The sequence below is a fragment of the Eucyclogobius newberryi genome, unplaced genomic scaffold, assembly GCF_026437365.1.
Source record: "Eucyclogobius newberryi isolate DKJ021-1_F unplaced genomic scaffold, fEucNew1.0.hap1 SCAF_2, whole genome shotgun sequence".
Lineage (NCBI taxonomy): Eukaryota > Metazoa > Chordata > Actinopteri > Gobiiformes > Gobiidae > Eucyclogobius > Eucyclogobius newberryi.
The window spans coordinates 28055785-28070562 of record NW_027315834.1 but is presented as its reverse complement, the minus strand read 5'-3'; the positions used below and the strand labels follow the sequence as shown (position 1 = coordinate 28070562).

Below are 14778 nucleotides of genomic sequence, written 5' to 3'. Positions count from 1 at the left end.
CTACAAGAGACATACATAGAGAAATACAATTAATACATGCATAGGTTATTAAATGTGCCTCTCAGTTAAATAAAGGAATGCATGTGTGGGGGATGTTGTCTGAAAGTAATATCGGTTTGGAGCATAGAGTCCTCATTATGCCTGTAGTGAATATGAAGTTGTGTCTTTCTTAACACTTATTACCTGCATCTTTAACTATTATTCAAACCAATAACCGTTCATTGCACTGCTCACTTTTTGCACTAATCCTAATATGACATCAGACTTCATCTCCCAGAGACATTGTACATATAAATACATGTTTACATCATGCAACAGTTGCACAGAAAGACATTGCTATCATTGTAAATTGATCACTGCACCTGAATGTCTATTATCAAAATGTCCTTTTGGAAAACATTTAATCTATGGCTTCAAAGTTGGTTTGTGAGCACACAAAACTCCTATAAATGTAATTTGATGATTAGGTGAGCTGCTGTGGGATCAATAAAGATTGCATCTTATCTTAAAGTCTGATTCCAAAGATGGTCCCCAAACTTCTAAAACTGTCAAAATGCCACTTACATTTATAAAACTATTTTATCATAGAAAAAAAAAACTCCAGTACTATGAAAAAACATGCTGAAGGAAATACAAGTATATTGGTTATAAATAAAGTCATCACATTACATTAACATGAATCATAATGTTGTAGGCCATAAACATTTTTACATCTTAACATGATTTCTCTCTTGGAACGGTTTTGTTTACAACACTTACACCTGGATTGGATCAAACGTTTACTTTGTATTATTTTCCAAATCTTTTTCCAGCTTTATGGGTCAAGACAGTTGTACCATGAAACAGAGAGTGGGTATGGACACTTGATCGAGGGCCAGAATCAAACCCACGATGCTGCGGTGGTAGCAACCACACATGTGCAACGCCCTTATCCAGTGCACCACCGGCAAGCACGGATCAAACATTTCCATTCTGTGACTATAGTTGAAATCTAGTTTAATTAACACGTCATTGTAACAGAAAACTACCCAGCTATTTCGACCTTTGAAGAAAGAATGTCGAGCCCGGCTGCTCATGCTCTATTTTATCCACGCATTTCTAACAACTGTCCTCCTATACAAGACATTTAATGTGGTTAACATAGCCTACAATGCCTTTCAATGCCAGTATTCTTCTGTGAGAATAAAGCAACATAAGCCTGTGGATAACGGCCGCCTGTGCCTTCATTCTGGAGGGCACGAGTGGACTGAGAGGGACTAAAGAGGCAGAGCCAAGCAAAAACCAGCGGATTACTTTAGAGCTAAGGAACTAATTAAATGAATCTGCAGATAAACGTTGAATTATTTCTGTCCTGTTCTCCTAAGCATTTATACCCCAACAATTCTGCACAATACTGCATTCCATTAGTTCCAGTGTAAAAGGGAGGGTACAGCTCCACGCCCCATTCATATGCACATCCCATTCACATACAAGACACACACTAAGCCATTTAAATGTGCTGGATTTCATTCCCATATGGATTTATGGGAGGAGGAGAGAAGATACATTAAAGCGATTGAGAACGTTTTACATAACTGGTTTCCAAGCCGTGGTGCCAGCACTGCCAGGGGTAAGGGCGGCATTTTCTGCAGGTCTTAAACTTGGGTAGAATTTAGTTGCTTATTCGTCCCAGTTTTGGCACGTTTAGGGTTGAGTATTATAGGGTATTGCTCTTTTTTTAATAACAACTAAAGTGACATTGTTATTCATAAGCTTATTTAATTAAATCTAAGTCCAAGTTATTTTGAAATCCAAAATTGTTGCAAAACCACAAAGAAAATACAATAAGACTGTTTCATCCACATTTAGTTGTGGTGGTATGCATTTCGTAATACATCAAAATGTATTTGTAGAGCACAATTTGTACAAAATGCAATTCAAAGTGCTTTACAGACATACAAAAAATACATACATATTGCATACAATCACAATACAAAAAAAAATAAACGCGTGAATGAATAATGTAGCTTCTTTCAAACGTGCTACTCAGTTTGTTTACTATCCCCCCATATAAGCTCCCGCATGGTGCCAGTGGGTGGGTGGGAAACTGTCATTCATGCACACAACCTTCTCCACACACACACACACACACACACACAGACACAGACACAGACACAGACACAGACACACACGAACACACAGACAGACACACAGACAGACACACAGACACACACACACACACACACAGACACACACACACAGACACACACACACACAGACACACACACACAGACACACACACACACACAGACAGACACACAGACAGACACACAGACACACACACACACACACACACACACAGACACACACACACAGACACACACACACACACACAGACACACACACACAGACACACACACACACACACACAGACTCACACAGACACACACAGACACACACACACAGACACACACACACACACACAGACACACAGACACACACAGACAGACACACACAGACACACACAGACACACACAGACACACAGACACACACACACACACACACACACACACACACACAAGCAATTTGACTGTGGCTGAATGTAGATGTGCAGTATTAAATCCCACATGGATCTATAATAAGGAGGAGGCGGAAGGATACGGGAAGGAGAAAGGGTCGTGACTAGATTTGAAAGATCAGTAAAAGCAGCAATGTCTGTCAGTTTAGCTCGTATGCCACTGCGCTACTATTTCAGGATATGGCCAGTGGTGAATCATGTGTTTCTGCAAGACTTCAAACTGTAGGAATAAAATGTGAAGGCTGTGTTCACCCTTGCACCGCTCATCAAAATTTGGACTGAAATGGGACTAAACCTTGGGCAAAACCTGAACTAGATCAGGGCTAAATCAGGTCTAGAATAGCACCAAGACAAACCTACATCAGGACTAAACCAGGACTAAAACCAGAACCAAATCAGGACAAGTGTGAATGCACCATAACTATCAAGAGCTTGAAATATATTAATCTATTTCAATTTGTAATGGATTAAGACACAAAATACAAAACCACATTTCAATACAATGTCTAACAACACTTAAAATAAAAAAGCTGTGTCTTATTTTGCAAGTTAGATTCAAATGAAAAGCTTACAAGGCCTTACATTTTATTATTTTTATCTTTTGAACAGAGGTAACAACATGTGGCTGTTTTCAAGTGTGTCAACAGTACACAAATTGTTTTTTAAACATAAGACTATAATGATATTCAAATACTGTACTTTATTATCACATTATGCATCTTGTGGTGTATTATGATTTATAAAAACAGAATTGTATGCTACGGTTTCTTTTTAAAATGCCTTGACAAGCCTTTGGTTTACTGCTTTTATCATGTCTGCACTGAAATGTGGCAAAGGATCATGGTCTATTTACAGTAGTTCTCTCTGTTTTTTTTGTTTTTTTTTGCTGTTGCTGCACCAAAACAATTCATTTAAGCAAAAAAACTTGTGATTTGATACATTGTGAGGTCCAGGATAATATTGTGAGGCAAATGACAATACAATATCACAACATTTCAGTTATTGTTACATCCCTATTAAGCATTTCAACTGGGTTTGGAAACGATTGTGGGGGGTGTACCATTCCGCCTTCCATTGTCAAATACATGAACATAATTGTTATCTGCAGCAGCTATCATCACTTGCCAGCACTGAACTCACAAATGGCCAAACCAACAAGAATATGCAGCGCTACTTAAGAAAGCACGAGCCGTTATGCCACGACGCACATCCCTCTGTCGATATCGGTGTCCAATTGCGATACAATTCTTTGACTCTGACCTTTCCATTATTTGTTCATTAACCTTTGGTCGGCCAGTTACAACAGTTCATTGTGTATAAAGCGCACGCAGCAGGTTTGGTGGCCATGCGGCGAAGGATTAGTAATGACGAGTAAACATGTTTAGCTCGGACGCGCTGAACCGTGTCCGTTACTAGTTCTGCATGAGTGGGCCCATAGCTGGAGGTGACAAGGACTTCAGGCACCAACTGTTTGTGCCGCTGCGCTCGGCTGAGGAAAGAGTGCTGTTTAATTGCTATCTTTATTAACAAAATACGAAAGTAGGAAGGCTCTCATGCTGTGTGGGGTTTATGTGGGTTTCTTTTCTCCCATCAATGTAAAACATGCACAACGGACTAATCCACCAGACCAAAATGAAGAGAAAAATGTAAGTCATTTTGGATTCATATCACGACTTGAGTCACGATGTGAGTAAAACCCTTTCAAAGATCAGGAGAATAATGTGATCGACCAAGCAAGGAACAGTGTTGGGCACACGAAAGACAAAATACTGCCCGCACTCCACTGACTCCAGCCACATAACTCAAATTTAAAAGTAAAATGTGAAAAACAATTATTTTTTCACTAATTTGTTGGACTTGTTCCTTAAACCGGCTCACAAGGAACTGGCCTGGAAAATGAAGAATGGCCTAAAACAAAGAATGCTTACAACAAATAGAAATAAGTATTGGAATATGGTCAAAGGTTTTTTTTTGCCCACCAACTTTATTTTTAATAAAGCGATTTAACAGATATACAATATACAGTGAACCCTCGTTTATCGCGGGGGTTATGTTCCAAGAAGAACCCGCGGGAGTCGAAATCTGCGAAACCTTTATTTTTTTACAGTTATTATACAATGAAATACTCCATAAAACATTGAAGCTCACACGCGCGCTCTCACTGGCCTCGCAAACTTCAATTTGGCAAGCGGTTTTACGTACGTGTACATATTAATCCATAACGTTATTGACACACAGGTAGAGAAGACGCGGAGTGACTGTTTAGCCAATCAGAATGCAGAACACAATGCATGATGAAAATCCGCGAAGCAGCGGGACCGCGAAAAGTGAACCGCGTTATAGCGAGGGATCACATATACAATTTGTCCTACCTCAACCACGTGAAACAGATAGATGGAAAGACAAACAGATGGACAGACAGTGGGACAGGACGATGACAGAACTGGCAGGATGGGATTGAGTAGAAAGGTCTGTAAGTGGTCATGATCGGGTTATGGGAAAGGACTTGTGGAAGTGTTTTGTCATTATATATGATCATACCAAAATGACAAAGACGAAAATACTATTAAGTACTCTTGTCCAGTCCATTTGACCACCAATCACACAATTCTGAACCACAAACCATCCAGTTTTGTGATTTCTGTATTTGAATGCTTCCTGTCGTGTGAAGCACTTTGAACGGCCTTGAGTACGAATTGTGGGCACACATGTCCATACTAAGCTACTACAGTATCCTGTATAGAGCACGAAGCATGGGCGTGTGTGGTAACTGTAGAAATACCATAGGATCAAATATTCCTCAAAGTCGCTTGATAATACATTCAGTACCATTCTCAAAAGGTGATTCAAGTTCATCACAGAATTAGCGATAGCAGCAGTTCATAATCCAATCTGCAATCATCCACACTTCAAACATTCAAACATCTCTATTGCATAACCTTTAGAACAAAGTTATTTCCAGTTTCTCCCTGAAGCCGTCGCATTGAAACTGCATTTCTGCTGACTAGAGGGTGGACTACAGTATTGAAAAATTAGTTGTGTTGAATTTTCCTCCTGGGAGCGGGTCAAAGCGGCAGCTGTGGGATGCAAACAAAAGTAGGACAAATCCGGTTTCAAAGACTTGGAGGAGTAAATATTGGACCTGCCCAATGCATTACACGGGCAGAAGTCAGGCTAAAAGCTGCAGAGTCAGTTGTTACATCGATTCTATATCGGATGAAAAGTGTTTTAAGAAGCAGCTAATGGATTTACACAGATCTACATTAAAATAACATTTAGAAAAGAAAAGAAAAACTCCTCTCAAAGTAACCGACTGAGCTGTTTTCCAGTTAAATAGTCATAATAGATAAAAACAGTGTAACAGCAATCATCTCGTCTTGTTGGCAGCAATGAAACAGAGCTAAATGTATTTCCCTATTAAGATTGTAAAACTTTGATATAACGCTACTCAATATGATTAAAAGGACATATTTGCACTTTGATGAAACTATACGTGCAACAACGCTACTCGAACCGCTTTTAACAACACATTTCGACGATGTGCTTGACTGCGCTCGTGCTCTTGTCGCATTTGTCGCTGCTCTTACTCATCTTAATCAAAAAAGATAAACTCCATAGAGTACAATACAACAGCCCCCGCCGCAATTCTCTCACGCACCCTCGTAGAGACAGACAAACTCAGTGATTACCAGACAATTACTGCAAATGTTGTGGATCAGTATGCAGAGGGCCCTGTAAGCTGTAATCATTACACAGCCATCACAAAATAATTATTGAGATATTCCCTGAGGCGCAGTGTGCATTTGTCTGACTGTGTCCTCGCATTTCGCTGCATACGTCTTGTTTTGTCGAGTTCAAATTCTGTCCAGAGCCGTCCACTTGTTTCTATACATGGCTGTTATATAAAGCCCTGCAATGCAATAAGTACCACTGAGAAGAAACAATATCATTATTCTGCTGCGGCTGCTGCTGCTGCTGTTGATGCTGATGCTGCTACTTATTTTTCCACATCCATCCGGTGATCTCTGGCACTATTTCTCTCACTTGCGGTTTACGTTTGACTTTTGGATCGGTCATTTCATCCCGATATCATTTACTGAGGAGCTAGACTTTGCTATGATTGGGAAATATACTGAATTACCAAAGTTAAGCTAAATGTTTACAATTCACAGTGTTATTTTATATCACCATCAGTTTATGCAGTAATTGTAACAGCTGGATTTACAAACTTGCTGTTTCTTAGCTACAAATAAATAGACTTTTCAATCACTCGACTACACGTGAGTAACATCAGCGCTGTGTAAGAGAATATTACAGTTTGTTTAAATTCACCAAGCACTACAAATCCTACTTGAATTAGTAAACTATGAATGGATAGAGATAGATAGATATATAGATGGATGGATGGATAGATGGATAGATAGATAGATATGTAGATAGATATAAATATTCTAAACACGTTAGTCCGGTCCAGTTTACTCCTCCTTCAGCCATTGACATTCTACAAAGATCTATATTCTCTTTATGTGGCTCTTCCCCAGTTTGAGTTTGACAGGTGCATTGCAGATAGTTCCCAACACTCTTGGCCACGTTTTTTGACCTTCTTTACCTTCTGCGCCTGTTTTTGGAAGAACTCCTCCATCAATCATCGTGTTAATGCACATATAGAGTAGACAACTGACTGAAGGATGTCTTTTGCACGTGTCCATGATCGGTACACACTTTCTTTTCAGTATCCCCAAGCCTCAACTGATCCTGACCATAACGCCGACTTGAAGCCTTACCTTAACCTAAATCTAACCTTCAAACCGTGTTATTGAAGTAATATTAAAGGATTTACCTTATGGGGACCTCACAAAGCAAAGGATACCAAGACTTTTTCAGAAGATTTCAGTCCCCACAATGTGACAGGTGTGTGTGTGTTTGTGTGTGTGTGCGTGCGTGTGTGCGTGTGTGTGTATGAGTGATAATAGTACAGTTTAAATTAATTTGGACACTATTATTGACTGTTTCAATAAGTCCTGTCCTAAGGAAGAAGTCGGGCCTTGCTGCCTAGTATTGGATGGTTCTACCCTATTGTTCTCTTGCCTGACCCGCCAGCCCCGCCCACATTCTGTTTGAATGCGTAAGGGTCTGGATTCGGACCATTGGGGGGCGTCCCTTCCTCGCAGCTGCTTACCTAACCTAGGGTTGCTCTACCACAGCGTTGTCTGTTGGCCTCTGCCTCGCTGTTGTTGAGTACCTACTTTGGCATTTGACTGACTTCATTTCTCCTTTGACAAAGATTTTATAAGATTGTTGTAAACAGAAGGTAGATTGTATTTTAGCTCTCCATTCAAAGTAGTAGTAGTTCACTTCTGTTTTCCTGTCTTTGCCAGAGTATTCACCTCATTCTGGAAGCCCGCCTGGAGCCGCCATTCCACGTAATCCTTCTTCTGGTTGAATTAGTTTACATAAGGCTCAAGACATAATAAGTTATACACAGACTAAAAAAGCAGTTTTTGTGCTGCCAAGGGAATCGGTGCATTGGTGCACATGAACACTGGACATTTTACATAAATTAATATTTTTCCCTCGTTCTACATTTAAACAAGCAAGATTTCCAGCTGGACTGGAAGTGCAATTACAACGGAAGTGTAGATATGTGTTAAAAGTGGAAAAAGAGTATGGTGCAGAATAAGGTCTATATGGAGCTCTAGATGAACAGATGGTTTGATAGCATAGCCATAGGTTAAAGGTGATCGAGGTGGTGACCCCGGCTGTCGCAATCACACATATAATTTCAGCCACTATGCAATCCTGAACTACTAAAGGTTGAAGTTCCAATTGCAGTCATAGTTGTGTTAATGAGTGGAGGAGTGGAAGGAGAACAAGTAGTAGCTGTACGAGCGCTGAAGGGAAAATGTAGAAATAAACAAGGCCTTTGATGAACTTCATGTGTGTCTTTGGGACTGTCAGTCTGTAAATATTTGTCAAGATCTAAAGAGACAGAAACCAAAAAAATCAACACCATTTTGATGTGCCAAAGGCACTTAGAGCATTTCACAAACGGATTTCAGACCCAAGACCACAGGGACCAGCACGCCTTTGAGCCACAGATCAAAACTGACACTGATCCATCTTTATCTGCACGGTTCTGGCTTTCTCGTCATTTGAGTTTATCTAATCCAATCCAACTTTATTTGTAGAACACCTAACAAACAACACAGCTGACCCAAATGCCTAAAACACAAATGCACATAAGACAATGCAGCACAACAGAAAAAACACACATGCTCAAAGATCATATGCAAAACAATGAGAAAACAATGAGAGGCCCTCGGTCAGTTAGCCATCTCTGTTAATAGTTTGTATTGATCAATGACTGTTTCAGTGCTTGATTTTCTAACTGCTTCTGTTGATCACATTAACGAGATTGTGAAACCATACGAGGCGACTGATGTTGGGCTCTAAATTAAATTGAAGTACCGTAGTTGTCCTCTGTGCAACACTAGTTTGATATTATACATAACCGTGCCGACTGAAATGCTTTATGCATCTTCTTTCAATGTAATTAGCAGACAATTATTCCCTGCACTAAACGGGATTAAAAGAGGAATGATCAATTTGTTTCATTAAAAACAAAAACACACTCACACTCAAAATTCTTATCCTATGGGGCAGAGTAAAACCATTTGCATAATTAAGGCAAATGTGAGCTTGTGAGAAGACAGTGCCTGATGTATGATTGGATTATAGTGTCACCACGCAAAATATTAACCTGAGTTAATATTTTAATAATAGTTAAGAGTAAACCACCCGTAAATCACTTTAAAATATAATGACACTAAGCAGTCATTAGTGAGCAGAACAAAAGAATATAAGTCAAAAACTGAGACTAAAACATCTGGTTACACTGCACTTTACACTGGACTTTACACTGGACTTTCTCAATCATATATGAACAGATTAAATTGACTAAACATAGTACAATAAAATGATAAATTAAATTGTTAATTTGCCCAAAGCGCTTTACATTGACCACATTTTCACCTCTTCTGACATTTTTTTACAGCAAAACGCATCTGTATAAAAAAAGAGCCACAATACGTGTGAGAAAGAAGAGAGAGCGTTTACACCGGGCTGCCAGCTGTACCAGCGCCTTATGACGTATATAAGTTATAGTTTCCATTAACATGATGAAGCGATGATGTAAAAATGCTGGTATTATGAATTAAAGCTGGCGTCCCTGATCTGTGTAAATCCCTTCCTTTGGCACATTGTGTATATTCACATGCATTCATTTCCAGGTGAATTGAAACTGGGATGGACCACCCAAGCACAGCCAATCATAGCAATACTTTCAACTCTTACTTCCTGGTTGAGGAGACATGAAGTACTTTATTATTAGCTGCAGACAGAGTGCAGCAGTCTGATTTTTGTCACAAAGGTCTGCTCTCACAAGAGACTCATTAGTGGAAAACACAAAATGTATGCATTTAGAAAAAAAAAGTTGAGTATCCCCGCTTTATTTGTATTAAATTGAGTACATTTGACAAGTCTATAAATGAGATTTGCCAAGGGAACAAGTCAGATGACTTTTTCACTCAAAGAAAAGTGATTGATATAGCAACAAACTATAAATATATCACACAAACACCAAGGACATTTACTGTTTCCAAAATGAAAACGTTCAAGTGGATCTTATTTATGATTCAAATTATCCTCGATTTAGTCTCTATTAAATTGTGATTTTGAGAGAGTTTGTATAAAACATTGAGGCATGAACGGTTAGTTTTGATGTAACTGAAATTCATGAGCTAACTCTATTGTAAAAATGTCAAAATTACCTTATTGTTGATAACAGTATGTATGCATTTAGAACAGCTTTTCCTGACCACAAAGTGAAGCTGGGAAAGACCGCCAGAGCTCAGTCACTCAAAGTGCTGAGTAAGGACTCTTACTTCTGGTTGGGAAAGAGAAATCCTACTACTTCTACTACAAATACTGTTAGACGCAGACACCGCAGAGTGATTTTGTCTCAAAGTGCTGCTTTTACAAGATGCCACAAAGGGGGAAACGACCCTGATTCATTTTAAAGAAAACTATTGTGTACCCCAGCTTTAAAGGACATATTATGCATTTTTCATGTGATTGTTGGAATTTTAAACATGGTCTTAAGTACCATTTTTTAATAACTTAAAACAATGTATAATTTACATACATAAGGCCGCAGTTATTTTATTACTTGGTTTACAGATTTTTAAATGAAATATATTGAACAAGGCAGGCGAAATATAAATATAAATATAATTTCAATTTCAAAAGATTTTTTCTTCCAAGTTTTCCCAAAAGGCACCCGCTTCGTCACAGACTCCAGCAGGATTTTGACGAAAATTGCTTCACGTGCTCTTATCTTTTGACTTAATACCGCTATTTATATTTAATTTAAAGCTATTTTGCGTTGATGGCGGTACTTTATAAAAAAAAATTGATAATAATTCATTTAATTTATATTGTAGAAATCAACCATCTAAGTGCGGCGGATCCATAAACCAAGTAATAAAATAACTAAGGCCTAACTTTGACTCAATCAGACCTTTTCCACATCAGGAATTGCATTAGAGCTCCATCTATTGGCAGCACACGTAACTAAGGGTAGATGAACAAACGTTGCTTGCCTCTCATCATGCTAATGCAGTCACACTGATGTTATGAACGTGAAAAACACAGCAGAAGATCTCAAAGCTCTTGTTCTCACATCCTAAAACTGGGACATTTTGAACAAAGTGTTTTCTGAAGCTCATATGGAAGAGACTTACTGAACAAGAGTCATCTAACTAGAATGAATGATGATAAATACAATGTTTTTGATGAAGGAACATTGATGGTTCAAAGCTCAAAAATGTAAATGTAGAATTATCATCCGTCCATCTAATTTAAGAAAAAGCCAACTGCCGCTACGATCATTTACATCCTTCGAGGAAATCACATTGTCATGCTAGCTTCTATATTCAGAGACAGTGGTAGACTATTGTTACAGTACATGCTTTCCATGTCAGCGCTGGGTATCTGACTCTTTCACATCTCACATCAAAGCTCGGCTCATTTGAATTATTCCTGGACTCCCTTTTAACTATTCCCCGTGTCCGGCCCCTCGCTCTTTAATCCCTCTCTTCAAATGATTCTACAAATCCAGCCACGGTCCAACAGCGCCACATCATATCACTGATAATAGCTCGCACTTTTAGCTGCACCGCTCAACACGAATACCTACATGACTTACATGACTTCAATCCTAGACATTCATCCTGTTTTGTGTATGTTTGGATGTATTTACTTTATTTAAACTTATCTCTATATTCCTGCTTGTCTTCATGTAGATAGAAAAGTTTGAGAAAAGCAATAACATTACGTAGTGCTCCTTTACTTGTTTTAAGACATTTTTGACTTTCAAGATAATACAGTATAGAATGAATTAAAGGTTGTTTTTTTTAATTGTGATTAAGTAAAATATGTGTTGATCCAGCACCTACGTTGTAACAGGAGCGCTTCGGGTCAGAATGAGACCGCTGTGTGCTGTCTGCATCTAATTAAAGATATTTTTTTCTCTCTCCACGGAGCAGGAAGTGCACTGTTAGCATGCTGATGTTTTGTTAGCTTCACCGTGACAGTAAACTCTGCTCTTGCCTCTGAAAGTTGTGAAAAGTGTTTCTAATTTGGATGCGTTGTGTAAGTGAGCAATGAATTTGGACTTCTGCAAATGGTTTAAAATTAGCTGGCTCTGTTTTTCATGTTTTTAAGAAAAATCAGCTATGGCCCTTTTAAGAAAATAAAAGAGCAGTGTAGTTTTATTAATATTTTTGGCATATGTTTTAGCAGGAAAAAAGAAAAGCACCTCAACAAGTCAAAACTACTCAAATCAAGAGCCACATCTTAAATGGAAGTCATTTTAACTCATGTAAATACTCTTTCTTTCGCAGTGGCGTTCCTACCCGTTTCCCTGGAGATCTGGACGAAGGCTTCCACTCCGCTCTCGCCGTAGTTCCCCTCAGACGCCAGCGTGGACACGTAGTTCCACTCCATGGCGGTGACGATGTCCATCATGGCCTGCGCCTGGTACGAGTCCGGAGGGACCACACGTGAGAAGAAGTCGTAGCGGGTGTTGTCGCTGAGCTCCGGGGCCGTGGAGGCGTAGCTGACCTGAGGGATCTGGAAGAACACACCAGAGAAAGGGTCAGAAAGGGTCAGAGAGCTGGAGAGACAGTAAGCAAACACGGGATATAGTTATGGATGAAGGCAACGGGTCATGATAAAAGAAGGCGTTGTTATTTGTAGAGCACATTTCATACACAAGGCAATTCAAAGTGCTTCACACAACAGGAAAGGAAATGCAATAAAATCACAAAGAAATGACAGAAATCACAAAACAGTTGAAGAAATAAAAGAGAAGAGTGCAAAGAAAGTCCTTTCAGTCATGTCATGTACAGCTCAACAAAACTGGTTTAAGCTTAGATTTGAACATTGTCAGAGTAGAACCTGTCTCACATCTTCAGAAGCCTGCTTTCTTAACCAATTCTAGAAAAACAAAATGGGTGTGGCTTGTTTGTTTCACTGTAAATATAAATCACATTCAGTTAAATAGTTAGTTTAGTTGAAGTTGGAATGCTCATCAAACTTCAGTATTGAATAACGCCCAAGGAATAACAATCGAAGACAACAAACATCATCGTTGGATTAAGGAGGCAACTGAAATGTGGGAACGCGCCCGAGGGATAAGGTGGCTTTTTTACTCTCCCAATCCTGAGATACTGTCCTGTCCTGCACATGCCACACCCGTGTAAATGAGCTGACACGTCACAGCAACATTGCGTGACAACTCTAAAGAAGATTGTGTGAAAAAGTATGAAAAAAAAGATAAGAAAAACAAACAAACATGAAAAAAGAACCCGGAAAATCACTTTTTGAGTAAATCTCCTCATTGATACCGTTATAAATGTGTGTAAAAGATGAAAAATGAGTGGAAAATTTAGAAAATGCTGATATATGTTTTTGCAAATTAACTTTTCAATTATATATCACACAAAAAGTTCAGTTTTGTATAAATTATTACAATGATTAAACTTGATCTAAATCACAGTGATGATGAAAAGTGCAGGCCCGTCCTCTATGGGGTTTATGCATATTAATAAACATATAAATGATAAATACATCTATAAAAGTGCTCGCGTGTGATCGAGCAGACCCCTGCACCATTTCCACCTTTCTCTTTCTCCAAACTGTCTTTCTGCCGTGCATTCAAATGTGTGAAACCGCCCTTCCCCTGCTTAATTTCATATTCATCCTCATGAATTATTTGCCCGGCAAAAAGGTCTAAATAAAAAAGTTGAGTCATGCTGTGATGATTCATCTCATGAACGCCATATTCAAATGTATCCACGTTTTACTGGCTGCCGAGCACAAACAGATATAAATGCTTCTCACCCCCGAAGGGAATGCAACCATTAATAATTCTTTCAGCTTTAAGGTGAGCTGTCAATGCCGCCGCACAACTTCACATGCTCAAACAGAAAGTTATTGTTGCGGCTAATATTTGAAGCAGACAAAACATATGAGTTATGCTTGGTACAAAAGCGGAAATAAAAATGCAAAATGAACAATGGTGAGTTCAATATTATAGGACGATAATAAAGGGCATGACAACGCTTCTGAATAATGTTGTTTATTGGACTGAACAGTGACCATACATTTCTAATAAAAAGTACACATAGTTTTAGAATGAAGTGTTTAATTTCACAAAATGTTACTAAAATGTCCTGCAGTGTTGCTCGACCCTTTACATCAAAACATTCCAGAACGAGACGTTTGTGCCAGAGACGGTTTAAATGCCCTACTTTAAATCTAATAAAGATATGAGAAGTTTAACGGTGTAATCCAAAGTGTGTCCTGCGGTGTGACACATAAATCACTTATTTAAAGAAGACAGTTGCACATAAACCAGTCGGAGCTCATCGGCCATTTTTACTCCAGGACAAACTCTGGGCTTCAGGGTTTAACTCCAGGTCAAAAGAAACAGTTCTCAGGATGGGACAGTTACATATTTATTAACTACACTAAAGCCATGTCAGGACATTTGTGATATTTGCTTTAACACTGCAGTTTTATTCGTGTGTGAACGTGCTGTGGTGTGACAGGGAACACCACAAACAATGATGTAATGTCTGTGAAAAGCCGTCTTTAC

At 38.9% G+C, this 14778-nt stretch overlaps 1 protein-coding gene across 2 annotated transcripts in view; it reads right to left on the bottom strand.

Moving 5' to 3' along the window:
- The window catches only part of grm8a (glutamate receptor, metabotropic 8a), a 455282-nt gene that overhangs the window by 237115 nt on the left and 203389 nt on the right, over positions 1-14778 (bottom strand). For both annotated transcript variants that reach the window (XM_072454896.1, XM_072454897.1), the window contains exon 2: positions 12533-12749. In XM_072454896.1, coding sequence (XP_072310997.1) covers positions 12533-12749 — 217 coding nt within the window. The remainder of the gene's footprint in view (positions 1-12532; positions 12750-14778) is intronic.